The sequence below is a fragment of the Hylaeus anthracinus genome, unplaced genomic scaffold, assembly GCF_026225885.1.
Source record: "Hylaeus anthracinus isolate JK02 unplaced genomic scaffold, UHH_iyHylAnth1.0_haploid 11981, whole genome shotgun sequence".
NCBI lineage: Eukaryota > Metazoa > Arthropoda > Insecta > Hymenoptera > Colletidae > Hylaeus > Hylaeus anthracinus.
The window spans coordinates 7,390,733-7,416,829 of NW_026534329.1; the positions used below are offsets into that span (position 1 = coordinate 7,390,733).

Sequence of the window (26,097 nt, forward strand, 5' to 3'; positions counted from 1 at the left end):
TATACTCACATAATATACATATATCATATGAGTATATATAAATATATACTCATATAACATACACACATAGTGTCCAGGTAACACAAGAATCCCATTCTTTATGTCGCTCTTGTAATACTCAGCGTATCATATATACAAGCGTGTTTACACCCCTTAAATTTTGAATTACCGAGGCTAAAAAAATATACGCGTGTCTTATATTAAGACTCTTATTTTACGTTCTTCGATCCTACAAAGTTCCATTAAAATCGGAGTCGGACCATTTTCGTTCTTCCCTTGTGAGTCAGTTTAAAGAGGTCTTTCTAACGATCCCTGACAGTTTTCCTAGACGATGTTTGGAGTACGAGCTGGACGAAAGCCAACCGAAGAAGTACCAGTGGTTCGATGTGCCGCCGTACAAGTGAAGCTGTGACACCAACGTCAATGAAGAAGATCGACCGAGCATTTGCGATCCGTTAGCTCGTGAAAGATATTGTATTCGAACGGTGAATAAATTCGTGGCCAAAACACTTTTCTATCATAAAATAAGAAAGGTCGAACGCGGTCTTTGCGAGAGAAATTTGACAACTTGAAAATGAAAAAAAAAAGAAATGTGAAGAAACAGAGAAAACTGTAGAACGTAGAGAAACAGTAGTTCCAGAGATGCGAATAACCGAAACAATTTGTTTCTTTCCGGAATGAAACCATTTTAGGGGTAAAGATACTCCCTCGTAGGAATTGTAAGTTTTCATGATATTGTGGAGATCCGCAAAGCCGTAAAAGATATCGGAGAAAAAGAGTTTAATTTAAAAGTTTATTTATATCGTTAAACAAGTATTTGCGAGAAGAAACAAAAACTTTTGTCGTGTTATTATAGAGTAGTATATCTACTGCGGTAGATTACCTACGAACAATAATTTGTTAATAAATATAAATAATATTCACATTTGTTCCGTTTTTAATTTCCAAGATAGCATGATGATTTACGTACTTATAATATAGTTAATAATTTAAGAAAATTAAATAGGCTACAAATAATCGAGTAATAAGTATCTGAAGCTAATCGAAACCAACTGGAGGTGTACCTTAACGATTGTTTTGTAGATTATACCATGCAACAATAAAGACGTTATTACATATTCAGAAATTGTTCTTCTTTGAGATATAAAGATACATCAAATGTTTTATGTTATTTGTAAAATTAAAATTATTTTAAATTAGTTGGAAAGACTCGACTATCTCGAGTTGCTGGTAGGCTTCAGAGAAAAAGGCCTCGAACACAAAGGGTTAATTGTATATAGATAACGAAAAGGTTATAAAGGGTGAAAGCTGCAGCGGTAGAAAGGTGAAATCGGATTTAGAGAACGTAGGTATGCGAATACGTGACTTAAAAATCTCTAGAGGTTGTAGAAGGATAAACGAATTCTTTTCAGCCCGTTCGGGTAACGAGACAGAAAAAAAATTACGAGACACGGGGGCCGGTAGAGCGAGTAACGCGAAAGATAAGCGACCGAGGGCCGAATTGGCCTCACCTTTTCGCGCGTTCTCCTCTTTCGAGAAGAGGGTGTGCGGGCAGTTGGCGCTTAGCGGAGGATTTCCTCGAGAATTTATGTCCGAATCGAGGCGCAGTCGCGCCACGCCTCGCCACGCCGATTTACAACTTTCCTCGTTCACCTGCGCGGACTTTCTAAGCGCGCATAAATACGCAAAACTTTGTTTCAACGGGGGAAATTTCCGAAGTGTACTTTATCGGGAACGATCCCGTGAGCCGCGATCAACCAGCGAAACGAATGCCTCGATTTATCGTGAAGTAGCTGGATGGTGTCGATATTGGGAAGAAAATAACACGGTACAGAGAGGAGATCGTTGATATTTCTACACGACTTTTCACTCGAACTTCTGTCTGGGGAATTTTTATCGAGATGCGTTCGCGACCGAAGGAAAACTCCCTTCAGTGACAAGTCGGCCAATGTGGACCTCGGAAACTACAGTAACAGGCTATAACTAATGTTTCCGAGTAGTTATTTGTTATTTTTGTTGTTGATCTTAGTCTTTATTGAATTTGTACAGAAAGTTTTATTATTATCGATACTATTGGGTAACGATATTCCATCAATCGCTAATGCATACAGGAGTCGAAACGTAAACATATACGTTTTTTTCGTTCTTCGTATTCTTATCACTTCCTTAAACCAAGAATAATTTGATAAATAATTCATTCATACATTTGAATAATAGTAACGGTATTAGTCATTGCGTAATGCGATATTTCGACCAATAGTAAAGTAGTCTTATCGAAAACATTGTTTAACGAATGTCTATATTGTATTTGTTTCACATGACTTTATCATTTATGTATAATATTAGATCAATGCACCATTTACCTGAAGCAATCGAATTAATTATGCTCGTTGCACACCTTTGATGATACGAATAATTCTATCGAAAGTATACAAGTATTATAATAGGTATTTAGACGATACTGTAGTAATATTAAAATTCCTATAATAATTTATGTTAATAAATTTAATCTCTATATTGAATCTATAGAGATATTGTGATACTTTAACGATGTCTCTACAAAACCGACTTATGAAGTGTAGTCGCTCATTTATTGTCATTGCCACGTTGTAATGATGCGTAGGAAATAAATGTTATATACGCCAAGTAAAATACATTCTATTCTACGCCCTGCAACAGAATCAAAATGTCATCAAGAGTTGTCAATCAAAAATCGACAAGATGTTTTTAGTGTGTATCTTTTTCAGGAATTTTGATCGCTAAATTTGAATTTCATTCGGGGATTGTGTCTGCAGTTTTCAAATGTAAAGCCAAACGATATGTCGCAGAGTTCGGCTCTTTGCAAAGAGCACCCGACAACGTCGAGTCTCACCCGTGTTCATTTCTATGTTAATTTAACGCGGATATAAATTCTGTAAATTACTCTGGTGTAATGGAAACGTTCTTTCGCGACGCCAACGGATTTATTACAGCGTTAAGGAAAACACGCGTACATCCTCTGAGAATTAATTTCGGTCGTTCTGAAAGAAACGGATAATTAAAATTCCCCTTCCCCGTATTTCGTGTACACTCCCCCGCAGCTGTAATCACACTATACAAAGTAAACCGATATCCTGGAAATGTGAACCAACTCGTTGCTTGCAGCAATGAATTTACCTGCTCGTATTCACTTGAAATTGCAGAAAGAAATACGAAGTTTCTTGTTTAATTTTATTTGATCTCGTCCTTGGCAGTAATTTTCATTTTTCAATCGGTTTACAAATTGGAATAAATAAAATGTTTTCAATTTTTATGTATATTTCGAGCATTTACCCTCCATTTTAATATCGAGATGGCGATCTGAGACGATAATTATTAATATAAAATTAAAAAATATGTCTGTCTACTTCAGATAAATTTAAACGCTATTTAAAACACTATTAGGGTATCTATTATTAGAACAGCAAGGAAATTGTTTAAAGTATAATAGAATTTTTGCAAAGAATATAGTTTATGAGAAACGGCGAATATAGTTCTCGAGACGGCGAAATAAATAGAAGTATGACAATTTTTTTTTTTAACTAATTAAAGTGTACGATTAAAGATAAAAATAAAACTCAAGCTGCACAGAATACGATTTCGTTACTTATTCAGTTTCTAAATTAGTATAAAAATTCATACGCCTAAGAGGTAACTTCGACAATTTTCAAAATTTTTGAAATCTTCTTATTCCGTATGATTCAGAATCGTTTGTAGTTAAACATTTCAAAAGTTATAGGCATCTTATTTTTTATACGCATTGGACAACTTCGACAATGTTAAACATTAAAAAGAAATTTATTCCATGTGATTCAAAACGTGTCGAATCACAAATTGTACTTTGTAACTATTCATATATAAGTGTAACGGAAGTCACTGCAAACAATTACAAACGATTCTAAATCACTATGGAAAAAGCCGATTTGAGACATTTCAATGACAGGTGCTCGTCATTTTTTCAATTTTTTTTATTTTATAAATGGTAGAACTACAAACGAAATTATTGTTACTACAATCACCTACAAACGAAATCCTACATTTTCCGTACAGAAAAAAAAAATTCTAGAAATAAATGAAAACACATGGCTAAAAAAGTTCTCGATAGAACTTAGACAATGTAATGTAATTACAAAATTTATGCTTTTTTTAATTTGAGGCAACCTATCTCTGATCACATTCAACTGATGTAAGAAACCGACATTCCCATTTACTCTTACGACTTTATTCATTTTAGATATTTTTAAATACAAAAATTGCGACACATGCATAAAGAAGCTATTTTTCGAACACCTTGAATATTATTACCAGAAAATTTGGATATTATTCCCCAAAAGATTCGCAAATATGCACCACTTCGAGTTGTCCTAGTCAAGTTTCCTCCCTTCCACCTTACCCGTTCGTTATGCGTGACGAGAGAATATACTAGTAGAGGATAATAAAAAGTGTGATCGCGATTCCAGGGGTAGATGTGCGGTCGCTGACACAGGTGATTCTCTTGTTTCAGACGTGGCGGCCTCGGTGGAGGTTCACTTCGAGAACAAAGACGGTGGATTCTTCCTGAAGCACACGCCGAGGCAATTCTACCCTGCTCGAAGGGACGCGGTCCCGGCGATATCACCGTCGACGGGAACGTCGACGAGCGGGAGCAATGGGGTTCCGTCGCCGCCGCCAGGCTCCATCCTCTCGATAGACAAATTCACCGTCTTTCAGACGAGCGAGCCGGTCTCCGTTCGCGCGACGTACGGTCCATTTAGTACGAAGCAGACCGTGCCGGCACGTTACATAGTCCCAGATCCTCTGGACGCCCTGCCGGGACCGGAAACTAGGCGAAATCTGACGGCGGCAACGATTCTCGACGCGCAGGAGCTCGGAGCGCGTCACCTGGACATGTCCGCCCATCTCGTTGGAAGCAGCGTGCCACGCGATTCGCCGGTGCTAAGAGTGCTCTTTCACGCCGGAAGCGAGGCAGGAGGGAGACGTCAGTTGCTTCTGGCGAGGCATCAGAGGGTCTGCGTGGTCCTACACGCGAGTCTGGCGGTCCCTTCCAGGAGTACTGCGAGCAGGAACAACGGCAGGAGCTACTCCTCTTCATCTTCCTCCTCCGTGTACTCCTCCTCGTCCTCGCCATCCGTCCTGACGGCGGCCTGCAGCCCCGACGGAGAGAACGGGGTTTGCCTCGCTCAGATCACCATACCAGCCGATTGGTGGGCACCGTTACCTCCACCTGACGCTTCCGGCCGGGTCAAGGTCGCCAAGAGCTTACCAAGGCTCGTTCAGGTCGCTTATTCTGTTCTCGAACCGCGAACCGAGGACTTGGGCGGCTCTGCTGACAACGGGGCTGGCTTCTGTAGGCCGAAAGTTCAAATTCAGCCTGTCACGCCGCTCGGACAGGTGCCACTTGCTCCGAATCGAGCCGATTATAAAGAGCTGAAGGCTGACGATTCGCTGACGCTGTTGGTTCCACATGGACCCCTGTATCCGAGGTCCAAGCTGCACGTTCCAGTGTTCCTGCATCCGTCCAACCCCTCCGATTTAAGAATGGACAGACCGCCTACGGTCATCGCTGTCTACCTCAGGTAACGTTTGTTTGTTATCATTTTTGTGGAGTCGTTCGATGGAAATCGATCGATGAACGATATTTTCTGCAACGATTTCTCGCTTCTTGGATGTAGTAAAATCGGCCGGGATGACTTGCGGGGTCTTTATATCAAACATCTTTGTAAACTACAGGTATAAAACAATACACGATTTCATTTTGTTAGGTTTATGGGAAAAATGAAATAGAGTTGTAATAGATAATAATCTTTATTATACACCGGAAGAAGAGATAGATGCCCCGTGATCACGTGAACGATTAACCGCGTAATACGGGATCTAAATCGACAGGTGTATCGAGGTGTCATACAGCGCCACACTCAGTGATCTATGTATTAATATATCGATCTATACATATATCTATACATATATCATATATAGATGTCAACAAATTTATCAATCATTTCAAGTAAATTGAATAGGGATTGTAATTCGCAAGATGAATAATCTTCTACCAGTTGTTGATCATCTAAAATCTGAACTCTTTATTTACTGAATTTCTCAAAAGTCGTTAAAATTTGTTCTGACTTTTTTAAATATTTAGTTTAGGTGCAAATAAACGCGATGGTACAATTTTTGTACCCCTATGGTACAATTTTCATAAAAAGTTATCACCAATGTCATTAATTGCACAGAACACAATTTAGGAGTTGATTGTCCCAACAGGATTTTAGATTATTACATTAAATTTTACATTATGTATAATTAGTAATAATAATTAAGAATTATAACTTGTCAAGACGTAAGATACAGTACTGTCTCGAAATAGGACAATACTGTAAATAACTATTTTATATATGAAAAACACACGAACGATCTTTAATCTTCTAAGCAACAATTAAAAAACGAACTTCATAAAAGTGGACTTGAAAGTCAAAAATGGGTTTCAAAGCGTTCAAATTAATACAGTACCACGAGAAAACAGATGGGACTTACAAGTCCCGCTAGTAAATAAAGGGTAATGACTAGACTGCGGATCTTTATGCATTTATAGAAAATTTGAATGTGCAAGAAACTACAAAATGCAAACAATATGTGAGAATATAAAAAAGATTGAAAGTAAAGTTCATATTATAATATTTGCAGAATAAAATAAATTCCTATTTAGGTTCAATTTTTGTAGGCACGTTCGCAAAGATTCTATTTTGCATAAAGATCCGCAGTCTAGTAATGACAATTTCCTGATTGTGACTAAATAAATGCGAATGATGACAATCTTCTAATTCAACTATCAACACATTATGCTTTCTTTCTCCAGCAATTTTGAGGAGATCATCAACAACTATATGATAGGAAATCACCTACTTACCTGACCGTAATCGCTATAAGATTTATTCACTCTAGATGATGAAACCAATTTATATCCAGACAAATGTTCAAATTTGATTTGCGCATACAATTCTCTGGTTCGTAATTAATAAAAAGTCTAGCGACTAGAAACATCGCATCCAAGAATATCAAGTATCGTGTCAAGGTACAAAATTTGACCCAGAAATAGCAATTACGTAATGGCAAATTAAAGGAAGCATCTCCTTAGATGCTCTCGTATTCGCTATTCTTTTATCGACCGTGGCTTACGAACCCGCAGGAGCAATTTAAAAAGACGAAACGCAGTTCGTCGCGAAGGAAACTTGCCAGACAACGGTCGGCTGGAAATTCCTCGCGAATACCCGCTCGTTCGCTCCTTGCTGTTTTCGTCCTCGCAACAGTTGAAGACAGTCGGTTCGCGAAACTTCAATTCTGTTTTTGTTAATACGCGCAACATTTGGCGAATACGCGACGAAATGCGCGGCAAAGATCGCCGAGTTGAAATTCCCTTCGGAACGAGTCTGCGTTTTTCCCTGCCCTTCGCGCGCGACCGAGCATTTCTCGAAAACTATTTTAATGCATCCTCTCGTGGGAAACGGAGTCCTCTTCGCGAGCAAAAAGTGGGACGGAGCGGCCGCGCGGTACCGGGACAAAAATTTCCTAATTGGATGAATTGTCGAGCACCAGCGCGAACTTGTAACCTTTTCGTTGTTAGCGAACTCCTCGTGGCTCCCTATCGGCGTCCCTACGTTTTGTTCGCGCGTGTAAACGTGCTACTGCGACCCGCGATGTCTTATTTTAGCAATTTAGCTTCGCCGAATCGATAACGTGGTCATTTTAAAACGACTGTATTCTATCTAAGGATTCGGTGGCGTAAATAGTTTTACGACAACTGAACGAATCGCGAAACATTGGTTGAAAAATCTTATAATAGTTTTAATATAGAGTACAACAAGAAAAGAGTAACAAGAGAAAATTAACTTTGATAATTGTTTTGTTATAGTTTCAGAAAATATACGCTATATTATATGATTTGAAACTTGTTCTATCTTGGTAGGAAAAATTCAAATCATAGAATTAATTTGCAATCATGATTCGTTGTATTAAACCTTTTAATCACTCAAGAGGTTGAATATGAATGAGAAATATAGAACTAAATTAAAAGTATGAGAGAATGCAGTGGAGAGGATGAAATAATTTCTATTTAAACTGCATTGCTCGCCAGCGCTTGTAGTTAAATTATTAAATACAGGATATTAAATACAATGCAACTTTTTCGGAGGCGGTTCAAAATTTAAAATTAGCTACATTCAAAATTACGAAACTTGGTTTAATTTTCTGTCGGAGGAACAAAAAGTATGATGTTTAACACGTTGACTGCCAAACGAATATTCTTGAAAATTTCTTCTAAGATTAAATATTACTTAGACTATCGGAGATTAAGTAATGAAACATTTATCGTGGTATTTAGTTTTGTAATTAAATCAAAATTAAAGAATTTCATTTAGATTCATCTCCTGTAACGTCTAACTTTCAGAATTTATCTTTTTAGTTCTTGAGTGAAAAACACTGTCACTCATATATGAGTGACATAGCGATCAACGTGTTAATTATTGCTATCGTTATATCAACCTTTAAACATCATATACATTAACACTGTTCGATATCGCCACTCCTAACAAATACTATCCCAAACCAACTCAGACAGTATTCCCGTGTATATCCATATATGTATATGTATGTATAGATGACGTGGCGATCAACGTGTTAAAACTCAAACCGTCAAAATAGATATGATAAAATAAATAACAGGAAGTTTCCTCTTTCCATTCCCCTAAATGTTAATTCCCAAGTAACCTATTACTTGTCCACAGATTTATTAAAAGTAATTACATATTTTTGTTCAAATTAATAAAGTCCAAGCAACTGGTAAAGTTGATCATTTGTTTATAAAAAGTTCACGAACTTAATAATCGTTTAACCTTGAGTAGCTACTAAAACGCGTTAACACTTTCGCCGCGGACGAAACTAAGTAGCCGTTCGCTGGGAGCTGCAATTATGATATTTTTTTTAACGAAAAATTTCTTACAAATGTTCTAATATGATTATTTTGAAAAACATATATTTGTGACAACTTACTTTATATGTAATATGATTGCCGAACAAGAAAAATGAAAACTGAAAAATAATAAAAATAAGCATATATTTTCAGTTGGACGCACACGTGCGTCATCCGCAGCAAAAGTGTTAAATATATTTTGAATGCCAATGCTGAAGAAATAGTTTGTACGAATGTCTAAATATATTTATTTCGTTATCTGTACACAAAGTTCAGGACACGTTAAAAATCTCGAATCCCATCGAGATTCGAGACCTAGCTAATATTGGAATAATGATCGAAGAGATTCGAATCATTTTTAAGAGTATCACTGATGACGGGCGATCCGTCAACTATGATCGATCTCGCACTGACCCATTTCCGAGTCGATATCTCCACTCGGTAACCGCTGTCGACAGTGGGTTGTTGAAAAACGCGAAGTTTACGGGTCAGCTCGACCATCTCCCCGTTATATTTGCAATTCGTTTCGCGCTCTACGACGCGATCCATCGTGTCGCGCGATTCAATGGCGCTAGTCGTAACTTTTACGAGGAAAACGGGATTGCAAAGACATCGCTTTACTGGAATTTCTCCAGAAAGATGTTGCAACGTTTTTAATTCACAACGGTACTCCTTGCTTTCGCAAAGATGAGTGATCGTGTAACAGGCTACTTATCTCACTTTGGGCAACATATTTTTTCTTTTTAATTGTTTCATTTAATGTCGCATTAGCTTTTTAGCCATTAGCGACCACATTACGATACATTATTATATTATGCGTCTTGTTACATTCTATTTAACATACAATGCATAAACATAATTCTTCACATAAACATTTTCAATTATTTTGATTTTCACGAGATAAGTTATTATTCCATTAATATATTTTTGCTCCGTTTGAAGATTCTTTAATATCAACAGACAGTTTTTCTTGTGTTATAATATTTGGAATAATTAGACACTCCAGCAATATATGTTTCATAGATAATACTGAATTATATTTACATTCGAGAGTGTAAAAATAAGACTTTCTTCAAAGTAGTTTTATGTTAAGTTTCAGAATGCTTTAGTTGCAATTTGTTGTTTATTACTTAAAGAAATGTTTATAGGTGTAAATTATCTTAGGGTAGTTATTTTTATATTTATATACAGGGCCGACGTGACCTTTTTGCGGAGGCTGAATTCACATTCAAATCCTACACTTAAATTTCACAACGAGGAATTATTTACTTACAAATGTTGTTACATGTTATATATTTTTTATAAGATGAAGATGATTTTTGTTACTCCTTTAAACCGAATCATCGCTACTAAAAAAATGTCTCGTATCTGTTAATGGTATCGTTACTCTGTACAAATTTAATCGAAATCGGTGCCTTTTAATCGGGTAATTTTCGTAGACCGCGGAACCTGCCTTGCGCCGACTCTGTTTACATGTATACCTTGTTATACGCGAAATATCAAAAAGAAAAATATGGTCGGGACAATATACCTTGTTATACGCGAAATATCAAAAAGAAAAATATGGTCGGGACAACCCTCGACTCCCCTATTCTTTTTCCTTAACGATATACGAGAGCAACGATAAATACAATTTCTACGTAACGACGTATTTAAAAACGCGTCGTATCACGAACAAGGTGCAAAAAATGCTGAACTCGGCAAGGTTCGCGTCAGTTTCCTGAAGGAAGATACACACAGCGAAGCACTTAGTCTGTCCCTTGTAACGAGAAATCAGGAGACAGTCGCTGCGAGGGTCTCGGCACGCTTAGAAATTCGATTTCCAGGTCTAGTGCCCGCTCAGTTCGGCTAACCGAGGTAGAAGAATTTTCGCTCGCCAGCTTTCCCCGAGTCTTATACGAAAGATGTCGAGTTATCTTATATACCGTGGTTTCGAGACACTGCCATCAGATTCCGAGCTTTATTTTTATGGTATCGGCTCCCACGTCGGTTAGGAATTTTATAATATAAAACTATGCTAGCTGGCGGCGAAACGCGCGACGATCTCTGGCATTTTGATCGCGATACGATCGAATCCTTGATCGGGTCAGTGTCTAGGTATTTCGACGCTTAGGGCAACAATAAAATAAAACGTTCTTTGCACATTTGCGGTAAGTACTAAGTAGCAAGTCTTCGACTTGGAAAAGTTTTTTAATGAGAAATCGAAGGACCCCTATGTCGCGTTTGTATCATTTATATTTTAAGATTTTATCTACTGTTGACTTTTTGTAATCATATTGTTTTTTTGTTGGAAAGAAAGTTTTGTCGTCTTTTGAGAGGCGAGGGAACTCGCTCTAAAAAAGCACCCCGAAGGAAACAAAGTCCTACGTCACGTTAACCCTAGACCAGAGTACATATCCAAACGTAAAATTTTCCGGTCTTTTCGATCCCGGCATCAAAAGTAGGTGTTCCCATTAAAAGAACACAAGTTGACCTTGAAATGACCTTGACAGTGAGGTTCAAGATCAAATCCAAGGTCACCATTGGATTCCTCGTTGGTTGTTACCTAAGATGTGACCTTTGTTTTTTTTTTTGTTTTATCACTAAACTCGCGAGATATGTAGAGGTTTCCATACTTTTTCCCCACCCTGTATATCGTGAAAATATAAAATATTTTTCAAAATTTGTTTCTGGGTTCATTTCTTCACTATGAATAAATAATTCGAATCATTTCTTCACTTTATTCTGCCATACTAGATTCACCATAGCGTCTTTCCAAATTTCCATGTTGTTTTTCTAAATTTCAGATTCGGAATCAAGGTTTCCAAAAGTAGCCTTGTGTACCGAGTTCCATTAAATTGTTCGAAAGGAAAAATGAATGCTTTAAAGAAATCATTAGGCATAATTTACACTCTAATAAGGCTGACTGTCCACAAAAATAGTAATCATACTTATAAAGTAAATAATTAAGTTTATATCAAGTTTTCTTTCAATACGATACTAATATTCATTATATCAGCAAAGAATAGAATATTTTGTACCTCTTCGTATGAATTTTGAAGGGTGATTTCACCCCTTAAATATGAAAACGGGTAGAAAAAAGAAAAAATTCCTACCGAATATTTTTAAAAAAAATCTAACAGAGGTACACTTCGAAAACATTGCTTGTTAGAATATGGACTTTAAAGACGCGTGTCCCTTTGGCTCCCGATTGTCGCGAATCTGGTCCAGATCGCTCAGAAACGCCTCTTGTATATTCAACACTGGTACACAGAGAGGAGCGATGCATTGTTTGACGCCTCTCGCTCTGTTTCGATCATAATTATCAGGTGAATTATCGGTGACACGTCGAAGCTTAATCGAGCGAACGTTCGTCGCGGGCGAACCGGTTACGCAATCGTCCGGGACGCCCTTTCGTTTCGAGATCGATCGAGAGCCGCGGTGGCAGTCATTGAATAAATTGTGGCCAACGCTCGACGCTGGACGTTCGTCAACGCGATCCGGGAACCCGCCCCCACGCGAGATCGCTTCGATACCAGCCGCTTTGCACATCGCCGATTTATATGTAAATGCCGTCCATCGCCTCGCGGAAATAACTTGAATTCCGACTTGTAATTGCGCTCACAGTTGCGCGGTGTATATGCATTTCGAGCCGCATTTTCGGATACTAAACAGTCGTGCTTGCTTAACTCTTTCCGGTCGCAAGGCTTAACATACATACACGATATGATCCGTCGTACGACACATCGTACGACCGCAACCAGCCATTAAGAAATGAAAATACCAACCTCCGCAATTTTGATCGGAACTTTGAAATTCCCATTTAAGGGTTTATAGTACTCAATAAATGACCTCAAATGATAGATCGATGAATTAGTCTAAACAAATGCTATCTTATTATGGATAAAAATATATAAGATTCCATTTAAATTAATAATTTGTTTATTAAATCTTCCTCACCGCTTCGCTTAAAACAAAATTATTGACTTCATATAATGTTCTCCTTTGCATCGCTAAATGAATTTTGTAAAAACATGTTTTTGATACCTTCATCGCCTCATCAAATATTGAACTACACCGTTTTAAACGAAACTGTGTATTGGAAAAATAGAAATCTACAAGAATTATAAGAAGAATTTGAGAAATTACAGATACAAGAGAAATTGTTTCAGAAAATTTTGTTACAGTGAAACTGCTCTATGAACTGGGATTTATGGGCAGTTAAACGTGAAATTCCCTCGGCTCGATCAAATATCGTTTATAATCATTAGCCCATTGCTTGTCAGTGCGCCACTCACAGTCTGACAAATAACCGAACCGACATTCTAACAAATGAAACAATGGTTATATTGATATACAGGGTGTCCCAAAAATGTTGGAGGTCCTTGAAAGGGGTGGTTCGGGAGGTGATTTGAAACAACTTTTTCCTTTGCAAAAATGTCGGATGGGGCTTCGTTAAGTAGATATTAATAAAAAAAAACCGACTAATCAGAGCGCGCGGATACCGTTGGAGCGGCCGCGGTAGCGAAGGCTACGCGCTGAGCGGCCGCGTCGATATCCTTCGATGCACGTCGAGTCATTTGTTCGCGTACAAGAGCGGCTACCTAGCGCGTAGCCATCGCTATCGCGGCCGCTCCAACGGTCTACGCGCGCTCTGATTGGTCAGTGTTTTCCATTAATATCTCCTCAACGAAGCCTCGGACAACAATTTCGCTAAGGAAAAAGTTGTTTCAAACCATCCCCTGAACCACCCTTTTCAAGGACCTCCAACATTTTTGGGACACCCTGTATATCTCTTTTTTGCGGTATATAAAGCGAGTCGAAAGAACAGCGATACTGAACTCGTTTTTTCGAAAAGTCATTATGGTTAGAATTATTTTTACATACACTAAATCATATTATTTCAGTTTGATCGAAATTCTTGACAAAATTTAAAATTGATCGATTGAATCGACTCAAAGATACAATAATTAAAATTAAAACATTCATTATATCTATGGGTCTATTTACAAAATTTCTCTGAAATTAAATAACTTTCAACGAAATATATGGGGCACTGCAGAACTCTCGACGATAAATGGAAACGGAGATATATCGTTCCGAAATTTAACTAGAAAAGTAGAAAAAATACATAGAAACGTCTCGTTATTGTATGTTACCTCGTCAAACTTTCCACGCCACGGACTTCATATCTCTGGTCCTATTGATCGTACAGAGTTCCCCGAAGTCTCATTTTTTGTGATATATATATATATATATCGTAGTTTAACGAATCTCCTATGAATTTTCACGATCCGAGGCGTGAAAAGTTTGACAACGCAACATATAAAAATATGATATTGTTATTTGATTTTGATTTTATTTCTCAGTCCAATTTTGGAAAGCTATATTTGAAGCCCTAGGTATCATAGAGAATTTTAGAAAGTCTGATTTATTTAATTGAAGAATATTTGAATAAGAATTATTTAATTTCTTGTATAAAATTTTACATAATGTCGGAAGCGCATCTAGCTTGTGCACCAAGCTGGTTATTTGTCATGTACATATTTGTGCATATAGATATGCTAATTATTCTATGCTAATTGTGAGATTGCAACAAGTAGCTCACAGAAAATTATGAAATGTATACACTCCATACTGCATACTATGCAGCAATTGTTACACTCTTCAAAGCTAGCAAACATTGTTTAATGCAATAACGTGTATTCTTAATTATTACAGTATTAAAATTACTGCGAACTAGCTTAATACGTTGTTGCTACACTTTCTCAAAAAATGTGCCAAGAATTTTCATAGAAAAATTATAATATATCCCTAAGATCGCAAAAAATTAATATCTCTTTCTGATCGATAATTGAGACGTAGACAAAGAATTACTTCAAAGTTTTCTTGTCTGTTGTTTTTAATTATCTCAAAGTTATATTTTCCGAGATTTCAAGTAGCTGTCAAAAGTGATAACAAGGCAAATTCTATCGGGATATTCTATATTCTATACAATATATTTAATATATTGATCTTTATATGAATTTGTGAGGAGTTTATATTAAATCATACTCTAACGTACAAAGTCAACATATACACGATTGCAATAACAAAAATGTCTTATCTTATTAAAAAGAAAAAAAAACACCAATGACTTTGATATGTATCCGGGAAAATATAACCTTGAGATAACATTTTTATCTATCATAATGTACTCCACCCTTCAACAAACATTTTTCTCTTGTAACATATCTTCGTACCATTAAAAGCAATAGAGATATATTAAAGATAAAACTTAGGTGACTTACCCTGCATGAAAAAATAAAGATTACCAATCCATCGCATAATATAAAAATCGCGTTATAAGAGTAGTATGCCCTTCCACCCCCACCAAACATTTTTCTCTTGTAACATATCTTCATCCCATTAAACGCAATAGAGATATATTAAAAATAAGACAGGTGAGTCACCCTGCATGAAGAAATAAAAATTAGAAATCTACCGCGTAATATAAAAATCGCGTTATAAGAGTAGCATCCCCCTCCAACCTTCAACAAACATTTTTCTCCTGTAATATATCTTCTTATTATTAAAAGCAATAGCAGCAACCTGCATGAAGAAATAAAAATTACCAACCCATCGCATAATATAAAAATCGCGTTATAAAGGTAGTATACCCCCCCCCCCCCCCACCACCCATCAAACATTTTTCTCTCGTAATATATCTTCGTACCATTAAAAGCAATAGAGATATATTAAAGATAAGACTTAGGCGGCTCACCTTGCACGAAGAAATAAAAATTACAAACCCACCGCGTAATATAAAAATTGCGTTATAAGAGCATCCGCCGTAATTCTAACCGTACCACCGGAATTCTAATCGTAGCACTCCGAGGAAGCCATCAGCGAGTGAAATTTTATTTCGGTTACAGGTCGACAACCGTAATTTCGATCGTCCCCAGTCCCGCGCGACCGCAAAAGAGGACGGGACAGCCCTCTTTTGTGTCGGTGGTTCTTTTCAAAAGCCGGCCAATTCTTGTCTCTGCTCCCCTGTCGAGGCTCCCTTTCGTTCTTTCCCTGCGCGACTGGTCTTTTCGCTCGCTATAGTGAGTATCGTGGTTAACGCCGGACTCCCTGCAACCTTCCGTAACCCTAATTTGCCTCTAACCAGGGTTTAACTTAATTATCCAGCGGAACGGGGGTTCGTTTGCTTCGGATACTCGGCCCCCGGTCAGGTGTAATTCGATTTAGAAAAAGATAAGCGCGCGCGAGATTCCCCGTACGTGTTCCCGTTGATCGCGCCGCTTATCGATCACTCCGCGCGCTTCCGGAGCTGCGTGAACCTGTCCGTAGTAATGGGAACAATACGATTCATATGGATAATGTTCGAGCGAATCGATACCGAAGTACAGTCAATCCTCCTAACCCCCTGCATTGGAACAACGTGCCACGCGCATCGAGGGTTCTTTGTCGCTGATTCCATTGGGAATGTTACGAAAAAAGGAGAGAAATACTTTTCACTGAGCAATATAGATGAATTAATGTGTATTGAAAAAGTTTCTTAAAGGTCGTAACGCGATTTTATACGTTGACGATAAAATTAGTAATAGGATAAACGCGTGTTTTCGACCAATCATATTTTACTTCATCGACCGATAATCTTCGGTTTATTAATTTAATGCACCTACTAAAATTATTAGGCATATGCACAAGTTTTGTAGATTAAGTTTGTCACGATGGTGCTAAAAAAACGATATATTGGCATTTCTGGACAAACGATAAGTATTTTTATTGGATTTATTGGATAAAATTAGTATTATTGACTAATAAGTTTTTCTACCTTCAAAATATCCTATTTGCTTATTTTTTATGGACCTTTTTTGTTACCAATTTGTAAACTGTACGGATATTCAAGGTAGCTTCCTTCAAACTCGTGTATCTCATGTGATTTCTTAAATTGCGGCGTAATATTTGAGAAATACATATATTCTTTCAAAAAAAAAACGAATTCCTCTACATATATTTTATCGGCAATCTTTTTATTTTCTAGACAAATGTAATGTACAGGGTGTCACAAAATTATATGTCACGGCCACCATAGCGTCATCCTACACCTACGATTTGATGGAAATTTACATAAAAAATTCCCAGCAAAATTGACCTTGAACTTGAAAATCAAGATCGAGAAAACAAATTTTTTGTTGTTTAATCGTGTCTTACTGATCATAACGATCAACTTTGTGAAAGAAACCATGGGTCACATCTCAACCGTTCTCTTAAAAAATGATGTTGCATTTCTTATAATTTTTGCAGCTTCTTCGTTTGTAAATTTTTACATTCAACGCCAATATGTATGTAAATAGCATACTATAGTAATATATTGTAATATATTGACAAAGCAGCGGGGAGTTATGCGTTAATTTAGGAAATATAACTAAATGCTTCGCCTTGTGCAAGCACTTTATCCAAGTGGTTACGCGGCTCTTATTGCTGGCTTATCTTATTTACAAATAAAGAAGCTGCAAAAATAATAAGAAATTCAACATCACTTTTTAAGAGAACGGTTGAGATTGGACCCATGGTTTCTTTCACAAAGTTGATCGTTATGACCAGTAAAACACGATTAAACAACAAAAAATTTGTTTTCTTGATCTTGATTTTTAAGTTCGAGGTCAATTTTGCTGGGAATTTTTTATGTCAATATCCACTATCTCGTTGGTGTACAATCACGCTGTGGTGACCGTGACATATAATTTTGTGACACCCTGTACAGATTTCATTTCGTTAATAAAGTAATTCAGCACAAAAAGCTACAAAATCTATGCATACACTTAATATATATTAGGTGGACTGGAAATGTAATGTCGTTTCTTTTACATTAAATTCAAACAAATTTTTTATAAATTTCTATTTTTAATCATTAATTACATAATCGCTCCCGTTATCAATAGCCTCTTGCAATTTAGTGTACAAATTGTCAATGCCAGGTCGATAAAAATCCATAAGCTGATGAATGATAAACAGGTATTTAAAATTGCAAAAACGACATTATTGTCCGGTTCACCTAATATGATCAAAATTCTACATAATGGAAACCGACAACGCGTTGAAAATTGACCGTTGAAATGGTATTTTATTAATGTTACCTCGTCATCTGATGTCGCTATCACCGATACGTTATTAGTCCCATCGCTAGCTGTCGATCGCGAAAACGAGGCCGACGCTGAAGACTTACTCGGTCGGTAGGCCCGCAAATCGAATCTACCGCTTGTTTTGCATCGTCGATCGAATTAACCAACCGCTTTGCCCTCTCCCCTAACAGCGAGGGTGTTGGTGGGGAGGGTGGATTCTATTTGCATCGGGGAGACCGTCTCTTGATAATTCATGCGACCGATTTTCCCTATCCTGCGCCGGCTGCGGATATCGATTTCGTCCTAGGATGCCCGTACTCTTTGTCCCCTTTTCGCTTGGCAATACGAATGCGTTATAAAAGTGGAAAAAGAGGATCTTTAGCGAGACCGGAGAACGGATGCTAGACGAAAACTGGTAGCGAAATGCAGGTACGCGGAGGAACGGAACAAATATCGAGCGAAGAGGAGGAAGATGGACGATGTGGGTCACGTAATGGATGTAGAGGTACAATGAAGTGTACATACGTCGGGCCACGGCGTTGAGACCATCAGGAGGTAATAGAATGGCGAAGAAGAATTGCGATGAAGATGTAAAGCAGCGGTGCGCGTCCGTTTTCACTGGCGGGATGAATAAAATAACAGTATTTCTGCGTATTTTTTTTTTTTTTTAGGAAAGGCATATGAAGCTTGTAGTTCAATATGCTTATTGTATTGTAATGATTAGACTGCGGATGTTTATATTAATTTATTATTTTCATGCATATGGAGAAATAATCGAAACTTATTCGAAAGTATGTTTCATCTTCTAAACGGTATAATGTACAGTCAGTGTAATAAGTATTCGTACAGGAAGCATTTATTTTAAATTGGTTGCTGTACGAATACTTCTTACACTGACTGTATATGGGACATCCAAAGCCATTTTGATCACTTTTGGACCCGTCCATTTTTGACTTGACTGAAATTTTTTCAAATTATAGTATCCTATTAAATACCTTCTTGTGAATTTTTCCAGATTCTTGTACCGAACCAAAAAAAAAAATTATGAATTCTAAAAAAAAATGTCGTTTCCTTTCAAATAGCTACAGCTTTGCGAAAAATTGACCAAATTAGACGTTTTCTTTAGAAAATGTGCGTTTTTGAATGAACTTTACGAAAAAAAAAAAAATACAAAACAAAATTATTGAATTCGTCATGTGACGAAGTTTTCTTATTTTTCGGACAAAACTTAAAGTTTTCAAATTTCGAGACTTTTAATTTCTTTCTTTTTTTCCCCATTTTATGACGCAAGTCGCAGAGAATAATTTTTTTTTCCTTTTCAATTAAAAGAGAAATAGTAAAACAATTCGGCCCGCGATGGAGCTGCTAGTACAGATTTGACTTCGAAGCGAAGAATAACTCTATGTATTCGCTGTAGGGTAAATAGAGTCTTCAGTTCGTGAATTCCACCGCAATCCAAGAAAATCCAACCGCGTGAAATTCCAAGACGCGTCGCCGAATTCGCGTAATTCTCGTCCTCCCTACTATGCGACTTTGAATAGGTCCTTCGCGAATCCCTTTTCGCGGCACCCAAGCGCGTCCACTGTTGGCTAAGAAATGGAATTCGATAGGAGAACCGGAGGACGGAACGAGCGATGAATTTTCCGTGGCGCATGTCAACGAGGTCTCGTCTTCCGCATAGAAAAGCCCTCTGTCCGATAGTGAAACGTGCAGCACTCGTTCGAAAAGTGAATGGAAAGTAGCAAAGGCATATGATTTTGCAGGAGTAGAAGGAAGGAAAGGGAGATCTAAAAATCAACGTTTTATAGACGCTGTTCCTTCAGGATATACATTACTTTGAACTACACTGTCGAGCATAATTTAACACCACCCATATTTTTTAATGTCTCAGACTTTTGAGTAGTGATAGATGATCGATAATATGCGTGATTACCGACCGATCGACAATTGACAAAAAGGTGTCGCAAGATGTCGCGACATATATTCGTTCGTTTATTTAAAGTGCGTAACTTATTATACAAAGTTATTGCACTACTGCTTACTTATTGCTAACTTATTTCCATTCTTCTTATCATCGTCTTATATGACGCCTGCGATGTTTTAACCCTTTGCACTCGAGGCCTTTTTTTCTGGTATCTACCAACAACTCGAGATGCTTTTTTAGTATTCTCTTGCCACGAATGCTAAGCTTAATCCGGTCACCTTTACTTTCTCGACAACCATTTTATCGACACTTTGAGTTTCAAAGAAATTAAATCTAAACAAGTATCGTTGTTAACCGATTTACTGCGTGAAACCTAGTGGTGACCGAGAGTCACCTCCCGAATGCAAACCTTTTCATTTCATACAATTAATTTTTGTTGGAATAATATTATTTACTTAATGGAAAAATATATTACACTGTATATTAAACATAAGTCTTTAACTATATTCGGATCTGTGTATAACTTTCATAATAAACGTATCATAGGCTCGTTTCTTTTATTTTCATCTTGTTAATTTTCACTAGTATTTTCTTATTTATATTTCTTCGTTTATAATTAAATAAAGATCGTTCCTCCAAGCTTTCATAAATAAATCAAATGAAGATTAAAAGTATCGATTGAATGTTTATATTGGGTTGTCCGGAAAGTTCATGCCTATTTTTAAGAAATATTCAAAGGTATATTTGAATTTTGATGTATATTTATTGAATTGTATATGTACCATTTTGTTCCACAACCATTCCACCTCTTAAGGGGGGAGGATCAAGTAAACAACCCCCTTTTCTCGAATTATTTTTGAAGAGTGCGTAATATACATTTATTTACAACTAATTACTTGATATTTTGTAGCATCTAGATAATCTATATAATTTTTTTTAATGTAAAAATATTCATAAATGAATGAACAGCAGCTGTTTGAAGTTGGCTTTTCGAAAATGCGCCGTGCAACGCACAGATCATTCTAATTATTTAAAATCAAAAATCCATCAATTTTTCGTTAAAATATAGTAATCCGCTTTGCATCAACCTAGATTAAAAGAGAAAAAGTTTTAATTTAAAATTTCACGCCACGTTAAAAAATCTTGTTATAAAAAAAATGATTAAAAACATTGTTTATTTCAATTTTTATAAAAACCTTTAGGCTGATGCAAAGGAGAATAGTTTAAGGAATATTTTGTGCCAAGTTTCATAGCAATCGGCTGAGAAACCTCTAAGCTACATTGCACGGCACGCGACATTTTGTGTTTTGAGAAAAATGCGTTTAAAGTTTCCGGATGTAAAAATAGTCCTTCGTGTAGCGTTCGGAGCGCATCACTTTAATGACCTTGTAGGTACACTTAGACTTCGAAGTTTTAGCTGAAATGGTCGGAGCACATTCTCCAGATGGTAAACTAATTTTCTAAACAAAACAAAAAACAGGTCAAAATTTTGAATTTTACTTGACCCTCCTCCCTTAAGGAATGTACACATTTTATTTGTTTTCAGATATTCCGATATATTCAGACCTGAATCGCCTACTAAAAATCTGCATGGACTTTCCAGACGGCCCAATATACATCCCACATTCCATTAATTTTATTTCATACCAACTCGAACGTCCAAAACATTTAAAAAGCAATACTAATGCACCACAGTGTAGTACAAGGATATGGAAACTGCGACGTTCCGAAGCGTTCGATGTGACCTTTTTGTATATTTGATCAGTTGCGTATCCTGTTTGTTTGTAAATTGTTGATAGCGACATGTATCATTAATTCATAACAGTGAAAGGAATCTGAAGGATAGACACACGTCTATCCGGCGCCGTCGGCGACTGGTAGACGACTGGCGTTTCTCGAGCGCCGTAACCTCTCCGTGACGCCGACCCCGTGACCCGGTCACGTAATTGGAGCATGAATTCTCGAGAGCAAAGACTTCGAGAGAGCGTAGGCGGGCCGGCAGGCGCCGCGACGCCGAGGAAATGTCCTTTTGAGTGTAGCCGAACAGCGGGCTTTTTTTGTTTCGCGACTGGTGGAGGCTCTGCCGATCGGTATTCCTCTTACTCGACTCGCATTTTCAAGTCCCTGTAAACTTCTTTTCGATCTTAGGGACGCGAATTCGGAACGCGTCGCGTAGCGAAACTTCGGGTTTCTCTCGCTTACGTTTCGCCCGTTGTTCGTCATCTACCAAGGATAGGCCAAATTTTCATTTTTTGGTATTACGTAAGCTGTTATATTTGAAAATGGAGTAAGTCCATTTGAAAAAACAAAAATGAGTCAACGGTAACTTTAGTAAGATGTATGTAGATACCGTCTCTTCGTATTTATAATCATATATTTAATGCAAAGGAGAATAATTTAAGGAATATTTCGTGCCAAGTTTCATAGCGAACGCTACACGAAGGACTATTTTTACATCCGGAAACTTTAAACGCATTTTTCTCAAAACACAAAATTTCGCGTGCCGTGCAATGTAGCTTAGAGGTTTCTCAGCCGATTTATATTTAATTGCGTATCCTGAGAAATACCATTTTTTCGTAATGTAAACAGGAGAATTTTGGCTATAAAATGGTATCACACAAATATTTTTTCTAAGTGGAATAAGTCCATTCCTAATAATTGTTATTAAAACAACTTTCTTATTGCAATTATTATTACTGTAAAGGGGAAATAAGTTTAACATTTAATTTTTTTTGTATTTTTAGTTATCCTAACGAAGTAATTTACATTTTTCACTTGTTTACTTATATCATTTTTTTTAATATAGGTAAAATTAATTCTTAATAAACGTGGTTATTCGTGTATTTACATGACTTCATTTTAATTATTATTTTTAACATTAAAAAATCAATTTCAGTGAAGCTAATGTCTATAAAAATATGGACTTGGATTTCCTCTTGTTTTTCTTTTTTACAATATGTTATTTTTGAACATGGTATAAGTTCATTTGTAGGTAAAAAAATCGTGTATTTTTTAAATAATTTTAATAATTACTATTTTATAATAAAATTTAAAAGGTGTATAGTGATAAAAATATCACTCGAATTGATTAGCATTTGCCAATAATTTTAAATTAATTTCAATGCAAACCCTTAAATATCTCAATACATAAAAAATGGATTTATTCCATTTTCAAATATAACAACTCATATAGTACGATAGGTGCTTTCATGTAATTCATGGGCATACGACCCGTATTTTTAAATGAAATGCCACATAAATTTTTATTATTTTGTATATTACTTTTCAACAACAAATTGTATTTAGTTGAGCAATTCTTTCATATTGCACAAAATTTACGAAATATGACAAAAGATATCGTTTGTTGAAAAAACTGCAATGCGAACTTCAAATACATTAAAATCGGTCATTTATAAATTAGTCATCGTTTTTTATGAGGATGCGCGAAGACTCAAGTAATGGCCACTACTCCTAAATCGAACGATATGAAAATCAGAATTCGTGCTGCTTGTGCGTCAATTATTGAAACGATGTTATCAGATGCCAAATATTAAAATAATATTGGCTGTCATAGGCGTAATAGGTCTTAATATAATATCTTAATTAATACGTATGTCTGACGATGCTTATGCTATGTTTGCATGCTATTTTTACCTAAACACTTGTACGATAACATTTCTCCCTAAAATCTAACATGTATCATAGACGTTATTATTCGTATTACACATTATTTTATATTCACATTATAGACGTCTTCCGCATATAGGATAGTACGCTAATACGACAGAGAAATCCCTCTTATCGCGGAAACATACATCCTTTGACGTACGTGTATGCTATAATTAATTTGTAGGAGGGAAGGGTTAATGTCTTTTTTTTTGTCGGACACGAGGACTACGCGCATGCGATTCACTCCTCTAATTAAAACGCATTAATGGCGGTTGGCCCGCATGGCTGGCGCATTCGCGTTAATCCGCGTTTTCGGAGCGTTTTAATTACGCAGTCGGCACCGATGTACTGCTGCAGATTCGTCATTATTAACGTCTCGATATTGCGAGACGCCAAATGCTTCTCCAGCGTGCCTCGAAGCCGATCGCTTAAATTGCAATCTTGCGCAGCAAACCGCGACGCGACTAGTGCTGGATGAACGATTACCACATTTCTGCGTCACATAGTGTACAAGAGAGTATCTCCGTGTGTAATATTGCAGCGACGAAAACGACGTTATTTTGCCAGCGACTTATATAATGCGGGAAACACGTCGTTTCGGGCACTTTAGGATCGATTTCCCGTCTACCGTAACTCGCAATGTCAACGGTGTAACATGATCGATGACGAATGTTCGCTTCTGTAATAAATCACGTTTTTCCTTAAGAGTGCAGGAAGAAAGATGGAACGGTACTTTTCGTTTCTTTAAATACGCGCGATCGGATAATGAAAATTTTAGGTAAACAGTGTAATAACAGTGTACGTCAAAGAAGTTGTTAAAAAAGTGGAATATTCATGGATATATGGGGCATTACAAATTCCAAATCATGACGACCACCTTTGGATCCCGATTATATTTTTCATTTGGCTGAAATTTTATGATTGAAAATCGTTTTATTTCTTAAATAAGGAGAATACAATGAAGCATGGACAGAGACAGGGACTGATTTCAATTCCTAGATTGTTACGACGAGCGTGAAATCTGTAAATTTTTGTATATTATAATAGTTCCCTACCTTTTCGTGAATTTTTGTAGGTTCTTGTACCAAACCAAAAATAAGTTAGGAATTCTTCAAAAAATTACGTCGTTTTTTCAAGTAACTATGGCTCTGCTAAAATTAACCAAATTAGACGGTTTTTTTTTAAAATGTACGTTTTTTAATGAACTTTACGAAAAAAAATACAAATCAAAATATTTCAATTCGTCTTGTATACAATTTCTTTATTTTTTAGAAAAAAAGAGAAACTTCTTCAGAGGACTGCCAGCCCTCGAATAATATTCTAAAAAACTGAATCAACTTCTGTTACTACATATTGGGTAGCTTCGTGTACGGACAGCCTAATAGTTTCCGAGATAATGTACTACACAAGTTTTGCCCCGCTAGATCGCTGAAATATACTGTGTCCCATTTAGAATAGAATTAATCGAATGAATGAGTTTCAACGCGAGTTGAATCGAAAATCTCTGAAGTTTTAATTCTTTCCGTACAGATTTAAACTAATTCGATTTCCAGTCATGTACCGACCGGATATCGATGCGTGATATTGGTTTCGGATGGAAGAAATTTCCGAAATCCGTAAGGTTCGTAATGGGTTGTGAGAACAAGTTGATACAGAATTAAAATATAGAGCATGATGGTATTCCTGGTACTCGCTCGAGAGATTCAATATGCAGTTCTCTTTTACAGAGCAATCAATGGCCCGAACGCTCATATCCTTTCTGCTTTTTACTGCTTTCTTTACGTTCGATATCGGCTACCGCATTAAATATACCATTGTTTGCATATCGTATTCACGGCTTCCTGCAAATAATGGTCCTCGTTTCATAATCGAATCGAATAACTGAGTCGTGCTGAGAATATTCGTCGTAACGATCGACACGATTTTTTACTTATTGCTAGGTACTTTCAACGACTCGTTAAAAAGATATAAACAGAAACATGTCAGCTTTCAAGGGGAAATAAATTTACCATTGCTCCTCTAAAATACTAAATAGACGAGAGCGGTATATGCACGATTCTGAATCCATACGCCCATACAAAATATAATTTAACCTATTGTTAATACTTTATTTTTGTTTATATTTCTCATAACGGTTGAAGTTAGTTTTTAGTTTGCAACCCTTTGCATCGCCTTTGGAGATCAGATTTTCAAAACAAAAATATTTTTATTATTTTCATGTTGAAAAAATCAATTTTTCTATCGACGCGAAATTTATTGAATTTCTGGTTTCAGTATGTTTCGTTTCAATTGTTACCAACAATTGTTACCAACAACAAACACCACCCCTTCTCGACCCCCATGGCTATAACTTCAATATTTTTCGCTATTTATTTAATAATTTGTTTACATCGTACAAAAGAATTTAAAAAGGTATTAACATTTCAACTAAA

The 26,097-nt window shown here is 36.7% G+C and overlaps 2 protein-coding genes across 3 annotated transcripts in view; both read left to right on the plus strand.

The window, feature by feature from the left end:
• LOC128885470 (phospholipase A2-like) overlaps positions 1-1,084 on the plus strand; it is an 11,753-nt gene extending 10,669 nt beyond the window's left edge. Inside the window, exon 4 of the mRNA XM_054139536.1 lies at positions 320-1,084. Coding sequence (XP_053995511.1) covers positions 320-404 — 85 coding nt within the window. The 3' untranslated portion in view covers positions 405-1,084. The remainder of the gene's footprint in view (positions 1-319) is intronic.
• Positions 1-26,097, plus strand: part of LOC128885436 (transmembrane protein 132E) — a 186,168-nt gene that overhangs the window by 109,318 nt on the left and 50,753 nt on the right. For both annotated transcript variants that reach the window (XM_054139485.1, XM_054139486.1), the window contains exon 2: positions 4,523-5,594. In XM_054139485.1, the coding sequence (XP_053995460.1) occupies positions 4,523-5,594 (1,072 nt within the window). The remainder of the gene's footprint in view (positions 1-4,522; positions 5,595-26,097) is intronic.